Consider the following 9,661-nt stretch of genomic DNA (forward strand, 5'->3'; position numbering starts at 1 on the left):
TTATCTATCTATCTCCTATCTATCTATCTATCTCCTATCTATCAATCAATCAATCAATCTATCTATCTATCTATCTATCTCCTATCTATCTATCTATCTATCTATCTCCTATCTATCTATCTATCTATCTATCTATCTCCTATCTATCTATCTATCTATCTATCTATCTCCTATCTATCTATCTATCTATCTATCTATCTCCTATCTATCTATCTATCTATCTATCTCCTATCTATCTATCTATCTATCTATCTATCTATCTATCTATCTATCTATCATCTCCTATCTATCTATCTATCTATCTATCTATCTATCTCCTATCTATCTATCTATCTATCTATCTCATATCTATCTATCTATCTATCTATCTCCTATCTATCTATCTATCTATCTATCTATCTATCTCCTATCTATCTATCTATCTATCTATCTATCTATCTATCTCCTATCTATCTATCTATTTATTTATCTATCTATCTATCATCTATCTATCTCCTATCTATCTATCTATCTATCTATCTATCTCCTATCTATCTATCTATCTATCTATCTATCTCATATCTATCTATCTATCTATCTATCTCCTATCTATCTATCTATCTATCTATCTATCTCATATCTATCTATCTATCTATCTATCTCCTATCTATCTATCTATCTATCTATCTCCTATCAATCTATCTATCTATCTATCTTTCTATCTATCTCCTATCTATCTATCTATCTATCTATCTATCTATCTCCTATCTATCTATCTATCTATCTATCTATCTATCTATCTCCTATCTATCTATCTATCTATCTATCTCCTATCTATCTATCTATCTATCTCCTATCTATCAATCTATCTATCTATCTATCTATCTATCTATCTCCTATCTATCTATCTATCTATCTATCTATCTCCTATCTATCTATCTATCTATCTATCTCCTATCTATCTATCTATCTATCTATCTATCTATCTATCTAGCTATCTCCTATCTATCTATCTATCTATCTATCTATCTCCTATCTATCAATCAATCTATCTATCTATCTATCTATCTATCTATCATCTATCTATCTATCTATCTATCTATCTCCTATCTATCTATCTATCTATCTATCTATCTCCTATCTATCAATCAATCTATCTATCTATCTATCTATCTATCTATCTATCTCCTATCTATCTATCTATCTATCTATCTCATATCTATCTATCTATCTATGTATCTATCTATCATCTCCTATCTATCTATCTATCTATCTATCTATCTATCTATCTCCTATCTATCTATCTATCTATCTATCTATCTATCTCATATCTATCTATCTATCTATCTCCTATCTATCTATTTATCTATCTCCTATCTATCTATCTATCTATCTATCTATCTATCTATCTCCTATCTATCTATCTATCTATCTATCTATCTATCTCCTATCTATCTATCTATCTATCTATCTATCATCTATCTATCTATCTATCTATCTATCTATCTATCTATCTATCATCTCCTATCTATCTATGTATCTATCTATCTATCTATCTATCTATCTATCTATCTATCTCATATCTATCTATCTATCTATCTATCATATCCTATCTATCTATCTATCTATCTATCTATCTATCTATCTCCTATCTATCTATCTATCTATCTATCTATCTATCTATCTATCTCCTATCTATCTATCTATCTATCTATCTCCTATCTATCTATCTATCTATCTATCTATCTATCTATCTCCTATCTATCTATCTATCTATCTATCTATCTATCTCCTATCTATCTATCTATCTATCTATCTATCTATCTATCTATCATCTCCTATCTATCTATCTATCTATCTATCTCCTATCTATCTATCTATCTATCTATCTATCTATCTATCTATCTATCTATCATCTCCTATCTATCTTTCTATCTTTCTATCTATCTATCTATCTATCTATCTATCTATCTATCTCCTATCTATCTATCTATCTATCTATCTATCTATCTATCTATCTATCTCCTATCTATCTTCTATCTATCTATCTATCTATCTATCTATCTATCTATCTATCTGACTATCAATCTCATATCTATCTATCTATCTATCTATCTATCTATCTCATATCTATTTATCTATATTTTCATTTAAACTTTCAAACATTCTACTTATCTAAGTATATTATAATTATATACGTAGACAATATTAAAGCAGTACATTTACCTATACATTCAGCTAGCCTCTTTCCACCAATATACTGAGTTGTCCAAGTATACCCAGTCTGCTGTCCACATGTTTCATACAATCTGCTTCGCCTTAGAAATGAAAAATCATAACCCTAAGAACAAGAAAAGGAGGCATTTATATTGTTATCTCATTACTGTATGGGGATGAACAAATAATGAGTTCTAACCCTACATAAATGATGCATTTGAGGGTTTGCATTGTTAGGCTCAGTTCACATCTTTGCCCGATCTCTCACATTTTTCATACTTTTCATGCGGAAACCAAATGGAAACTACATGGACTCCTTTATGGTCTATGAGGTCTGCGTGTTTTCTGAAGTAACCACTTTTTTATGCGGATTTCCGTTTGGGAAATCCGGTTGGGGAAACCCATGCGCAGATGTGAACCAAGCCTTAGTTGGGTGATTGTACATACAGTCCTATGAAAAAGTTTGGGCACCCCTATTAATCTTAATCATTTTTAGTTCTAAATATTTTGGTGTTTGCAGCAGCCATTTCAGTTTGATATATCTAATAACTGATGGACACAGTAATATTTCAGGATTGAAATGAGGTTTATTGTACTAACAGAAAATGCGCAATATGCATTAAACCAAAATTTGACCGGTGCAAAAGTATGGGCACCCTTATCATTTTATTGATTTGAATACTCCTAACTACTTTTTACTGACTTACTGAAGCACAAAATTGGTTTTGTAACCTCAGTGAGCTTTGAACTTCATAGCCAGGTGTATCCAATCATGAGAAAAGGTATTTAAGGTGGCCAATTGCAAGTTTATCTCCTATTTGAATCTCCTCTGAAGAGTGGCATCATGGGCTACTCAAAACAACTCTCAAATGATCTGAAAACAAAGATTGTTCAACATAGTTGTTCAGCGGAAGGATACAAAAAGTTGTCTCAGAGATTTAACCTGTCAGTTTCCACTGTGAGGAACATAGTAAGGAAATGGAAGACCACAGGGACAGTTCTTGTTAAGCCCAGAAGTGGCAGGCCAAGAAAAATATCAGAAAGGCAGAGAAGAAGAATGGTGAGAACAGTCAAGGACAATCCACAGACCACCTCCAAAGAGCTTCAGCATCATCTTGCTGCAGATGGTGTCACTGTGCATCAGTCAACTATACAGCGCACTTTGCACAAATAGAAGCTGTAAGAGAGAGTGATGAGAAAGAAGCCGTTTCTGCACGTACGCCACAAATAGAGTTGCCTGAGGTATGAAAAAGCACATTTGGACAAGGCAGCTTCATTTTGGAAACAAAAATTGAGTTGTTTGGTTATAAAAAAAAAGGCGTTATGCATGGCGTCCAAAAAGAAACAGCATTCCAAGAAAAACACATGCTACCCACTGTAAAATTTGGTGGAGGTTCCATCATGCTTTGGGGCTGTGTGGCCAATGCCGGCATCGGGAATCTTGTTAAAGTTGAGAGTCGCATGGATTCCACTCAGCATCCGCAGATTCTTGAGAATAATGTTCAAGAATCAGTGACGAAGTTGAAGTTACGCCGGGGATGGATATTTCAGCAAGACAATGATCCAAAACACCGCTCCAAATCCTCAGGCATTCATGCAGAGGAACAATTACAATGTTCTGGAATGGCCATCCCAGTCCCCAGACCTGAATATCATTGAACATCTGTGGGATCATTTGAAGCGGGCTGTCCATGCTCGGCGACCATCTAACTTAACTGAACTTGAATTGTTTGTCCAAAATACCTTTATCCAGGATCCAGGAACTGATTAAAAGCTACAGGAAGCGACTAGAGGCTGTTATCTTTGCAAAAGGAGGATGTACTAAATATTAATGTCACTTTTCTGTTGAGGTGCCCATACTTTTGCACCGGTCAAATTTTGGTTTAATGCATATTGCACATTTTCTGTTAGTACAATAAACCTCATTTCAATCCTGAAATATTACTGTGTCCATCAGTTATTAGATATATCAAACTGAAATGGCTGTTGCAAATACCAAAATATTTAGAACTAAAAATGATTAAGATTAATAGGGGTGCCCAAACTTTTTCATAGGACTGTATATATATTTCTATAGGTCTAATTGCCCAGTATAACGTGATCTTTAGACGTTATTGATGCTGTACATATCTATTTCAGTACCTTTTTCTGAAGATTACACATTTTGAAAAGTCAGTAGTATTAGGATTCTTTCATACCTCTGTACATTCGGTGAGACAGCTTGAAATATTCCAGACATATGCAGCTTTTATGTATCTACAGTAGGGTTGAGCGATCGGGATCGGAAAAGATCGGATTCCGATCAGCGATCAAGTAAATTTCACGATCGAGATCGGAATTCCGATCCCAATCTTTTCTGGCGGGATCGAGGTTGTAGGTTATTTCTCACAATGGTTTGCTACTGACCAATTATTATGGGAAAAACTAACATTAGGGTTGAGCGATCAGGATTGGGAAAGATCGGATCCCGATCAGCAATTAATCAAGTTTCAGGTTCGGCTGAAAATGATCGAAAATCGCATTTTTAAAACGATCCTGAAATCTCAAGATCGGCTCAACCCTAACCTGCAGTTGCTCACTACATAAAGTTGCATTGAACAGCATAATAATGATAGCCTATAGGAAAATTTCTTGTCCTACATGTTGAATTGCACCATAAGGCCCCACCTGAAAAGTGAATGAGATCTTCTAATCTCATGCACACATTGCAGAAAAAAATCCACTGCGGAAATGCTGGCACTTCCCCTATAGGTTTAATAACGGAAGAAAATCCGGTGAAAAAAAAACTCAGAAAAAACGCAATTAAAAACTCTGCCAAAAAATGCGTTGCCACAGTGGTTTTATCCATTTTTTAGTTGAATTTCAATATGTGGGGCCTTAGCCTTAATGTGTTAGAGTTAGGGTTGAGCCGATCTTGAGATTTCAGGATCGTTTTTAAAATCCGATTTCTGATCATTTTCCATCTGAACCCGATCCCTATCCCAATTCCGATCCTAATGCAAGTCAATGGGATTTTTTACCGATCAAAGATCGAATTTTAAAAACGATCCTATTCTCTACACAGCATGGAGTCCAAAAGTTGAACACTTCAATTTTTGGACTCCACGCTGTGTAGTGATTAAAAAATCTGCTGGATACTTAGTCCCCCCCTGCTGTCCACTTACCTGCACAGAACCGCTGCCGCTGTTGCTCCCCGTTCTTCTCAGTCCTCTCATTCACATGCCTTCAGAGCGTCGTGCATGCCCCTACCTCCCTAGGCTAGTGTTACTGATGCTGGGAGTAGGTGGGGCTTGTTGTGGCTTAGGAGAGTGTGGGCAGGTACAGGGCAGGGAGACTATCTTTTTTAGGCAGGATCGGAACCCGATCACGATCGTGAAATTTACTCCATCGACGATCGGGATCCGATCTTTTCCAATGCCAATCTCTCAACTCCAGTTAAAAAGTTAGCCTTATCTGTTAAATGCTGACCTATAAATATAAAGTATAACACAATGTGAAGTGTAATAAGAGGGAATACCTGATCGCACATTGGTTTGCAGTAGAACACACTATCAAAATAAGCGCACACTAAACCACCATTACTGGGAGCCGGCGGCATCGTGCAGTTGGTTGTCAGCACAGCTTTGTTATAAACTTTAGACAAAAAAAAAAAGAAAATGGTTTTGGTTATCAATATCACAGTCGGAGGTATGAGAGTTGTATATAAGGAGTTCTACCTTTGGACTGATGTTCTTTAAGGCTGGTAAGTGCCTGCTGCATCCACCAGATAAGGGAGTTTATCTGCCACATGGTCAGGTTGGTGACATCTTTATCAAGATCAATGAAGTTCTAGAAATTAAAATATATGCCTTATATAATGTATTGGGAGACTGCAAAAAATAAGTATGTTCGTGTGGTATTATATTACATCTGAGAAGGTGCAATAGGTGCACCAAGATGGTGCCTGTGAGTTTATACTGAGCCCCTGGCCACCATGAAGACAGCCCTGTTGTATCCAGTGTGGACCATTTCTTCTGTTTTCCCTATCAGTATGTCTTTGTAGAATGGGAGGAAATCCACACAAATATGGGGAGAATATATAAACTCCTTACAGATGTTGATCCTGGCAGGATTTGAACCCAGGACTCCAGTGCTGCAAGGCTGCAGTGCTAACCACTGAGCCATTGTGTTGCCCCCTAGTGTGGATAATTTCTGTAATTGTTCTGATGATTATAGAGAAGGTCCTATCCTGCTCCACGGCATCGGAACAGAACCCCTCATTGAAGTCAATGGAGGGCAGGGAGCAATCGGATGACGTTTGGATGTCATTCTAGTGAATTCTGCTGTAAAATTGCCCCTTCCTTGGCCTGCACACTCGGACATGTAGGATGGCTGAAAACCGCTAATATGTGTCTAGTGTATAATAAAGACAGAAACCGTGACTTATGGCTGCCTCCTGGAACCGCTCCATAGACCTAAACCAACATCATAACCAACATGCATGTTAAATATAGGGAAGGTTTTTCCAAATATCACAATATTCCTTGCCAGGAGCCCATAACAAAATGCTTTCTTCTTGTATAAAGGTGTTAAAAAAAAGGACTAGTATGATTTTTCCGTCATACCTTTAATTTCTTTTGCAAAGATTTGTAAGGCAATTCTTTGGTATTGTTCTTATCCTTGGTTATTTCTGGAAGAAAAAGGGATTTGTGGAATTATTTCCGTCTATAAGTTAGATTCATATTGCAGAAGAGATCCAGATGTTATTCCCTTTAAGATTAACAATAACATTTAGTATTTTTCATACAAGTTATATGGAACCGCCATAGTCCATAGTGCTGTACAGCCATACACTAGGTAGACATCTATTCACCATGAATAGCTTTGTTGCGGACGCGCACCCTGTCTTAGGTCCACACGTAGACCTGAACAAAGTACAGCCATATGCTAGTGTGCACCTAGTGTAAGGTAGATGCAAACAAAGTGTTTCAACTTCATTGGGGCACATTTACTAATAATAAGACTTAAGCTGGTTGCACACGACCATGGGCTAACCGGCTGCCGTGAATGAATGGCGTGTGCGGCACACAGGGGACACGCAGATGTCGCCCGTGTGCCGTCCATGCACCAGTTGTGCTCCGCAGCCTCTTTCATTTAATGAATAGGAGCTGTGGTAGCAGGACAAGAATAGGACTTGTTCCATATTTTGCAGCCCAGATTGTCAGCCTACACACGTGATTGCTTCATGTGTACAGACCCATAGAAATTAATGGATCAGTGTGCTATCCAGATACACACTGACCAGTCATACGGTCGTCTGCAAGGGGGCAAATGTAAACTCGACAGTCCAAAACTGCACCAGATTTACCATCAGTGGCTGATGCTGGATGATATAGCTATGCCGTGCACAGAACAAAGGAACCGTTGTCATTGATTCCAAACTTGTAACTGTGTGGTATCCAAGCATGGTATTAATATTGATATATAAGGAGTAAACATAAAAATACTCCCAAAATAAATAGACTGAGAAGAGAGGAGTCACAGCTAAAAATAAAGAAAAAATATATCAGCAATAGCATGGCCATGGATTACTGATCCACTCTGATAAGTTTACCTTGAGCTTGTGGGTTGGAGAAATCCAAGAGATCATTTTCTAAAAAGGAAAAATGTACAATTTAGTAGAACTCTGCAGAGCTTAGATCTAACAAAGTCATTTTGTCACATACTAAAGCAGTAGTGCATCATGTCCAAAGCAGTAGCGCACCATGTCCAAAGCATTAGCGCACCATGTAATAAGCATTAGTGCACCATGTCCAAAGCAGTAGTGCACCATGTCCAAAGCATTAGCGCACCATGTAATAAGCATTAGTGCACCATGTCCAAAGCAGTAGTGCACCATGTCCAAAACATTAGCGCACCATGTAATAAGCATTAGTGCACCATGTCCAAAGCAGTAGTGCACCATGTCCAAAGCATTAGCGCACCATGTAATAAGCATTAGTGCACCATGTCCAAAGCAGTAGTGCACCATGTCCAAAACATTAGCGCACCATGTAATAAGCATTAGTGCACCATGTCCAAAGGAGTAGTGCACCATGTCCAAAGCATTAGCGCACCATGTAATAAGCATTGGTGCACCATGTCCAAAGCAGTAGTGCACCATGTCCAAAGGAGTAGTGCACCATGTCCAAAACATTAGCGCACCATGTAATAAGCATTAGTGCACCATGTAAAAAGCAGTAGTACACAATGTCCAAAGCAGTAGCATACCATGCCAAAAGCAGTAGTGCACCATGTCCAAAGCATTAGCGCACCATGTAATAAGCATTAGTGCACCATGTAAAAAGCAGTAGTACACCAAGTCAAATATTAGTACACCATGTCCAAAGCAGTAGTGCACCATGTAATAAGCATTAGTGCACCATGTAAAAAGCAGTAGTGCACCATGTCAAAAGCAGTAGTGCACCATGTCCAAAACAGTACTGCACCATGTCAAAGCAGTAGTGCACCATGTCCAAAGCATTAGTGCACCATGTCCAAAGCAGTAGTGCACCATGCCAAAAGCAGTAGCGCACCATGTCAAAACAGTAGTGCACCATGTAATAAGCATTAGTGCGCCATGTAAAAAGCAGTAGTACACCATGCCAGGAGCCGTATTACTCCATGTCACAAACAGTAGTGCACCAAGTTAAAAGCAGTAGTGCAGCGCTGGAGTCCTGGGTTCGAATCCCACCAGGAACAACATCTGCAAGGAGTTTGTATGTTCTCCCCGTGTTTGTGTGGATTTCCTCCCATTCTACAAAAACATACTAATAGAAAAAAAAAAAGTACATTGTGATCCCAATATGGGGCCCACAATCTACATTAAAAAAAAGTTTCTATATATATTTTATAACATTTTTTAATAAATTCTGTACAGTCTTCACTACTATTGGACAAATGTCAGGTATAGCAGGGCGACTGCTGTGGGACGTATACCTGCGTATACATTGCACAACTGGATTCTATATTCATTAACCACAGTACACTGAGTGGATATAGGCACATACTGATTTGTCTATATGGAGTTAATATATTCCTTGTATACTTTGTATCCCACCATAAGTATTTTTGATAACCTGGTTGTAACATATTTGTAGAGTTAAACACTTACCTAAACCATAGACAGTCCCTTTGAAGTGTAGAACAGCAAAAGCGAAAAGTAAAAACCTGCGCATGGCTACTCTCTAAGCGAAGTCCCACCAGGATATGTAATGAGTAATATAATGGGATGTTTACCGGTTATGTCCGAGCTCATTGCCCAATTGCTAATAAAGCAGAAAAGTAAAAGCTTCCCGTAAAAGTCTAAAAATATCTGATAAAGAGGAAGAGCGAAACACATTCGCTGATAAGCAGAAGGGTAACAATGTTTAAACTTTTAAGTTTCAGGCTCCATATCTCACCATCCACGACAGCTTCCAATGTCAGACTACCTTCATTTTATAGA

At 37.8% G+C, this 9,661-nt stretch overlaps 1 protein-coding gene across 1 annotated transcript in view; it reads right to left on the reverse strand.

Annotated features, from left to right (window-relative positions):
* LOC142183078 (uncharacterized) overlaps positions 1–9,422 on the reverse strand; it is a 52,327-nt gene extending 42,905 nt beyond the window's left edge. The window contains exons 1-6 of the mRNA XM_075257985.1: positions 9,329–9,422; positions 7,790–7,828; positions 6,801–6,865; positions 5,913–6,024; positions 5,714–5,829; positions 2,206–2,320 (exon numbers count right to left, since the gene is read on the reverse strand). Coding sequence (XP_075114086.1) covers positions 2,206–2,320; positions 5,714–5,829; positions 5,913–6,024; positions 6,801–6,865; positions 7,790–7,828; positions 9,329–9,392 — 511 coding nt within the window. The 5' untranslated portion in view covers positions 9,393–9,422. The remainder of the gene's footprint in view (positions 1–2,205; positions 2,321–5,713; positions 5,830–5,912; positions 6,025–6,800; positions 6,866–7,789; positions 7,829–9,328) is intronic.
* Between the last annotated feature and the right edge of the window lie 239 nt (positions 9,423–9,661).

The sequence above is a fragment of the Leptodactylus fuscus genome, chromosome 10, assembly GCF_031893055.1.
Source record: "Leptodactylus fuscus isolate aLepFus1 chromosome 10, aLepFus1.hap2, whole genome shotgun sequence".
NCBI lineage: Eukaryota > Metazoa > Chordata > Amphibia > Anura > Leptodactylidae > Leptodactylus > Leptodactylus fuscus.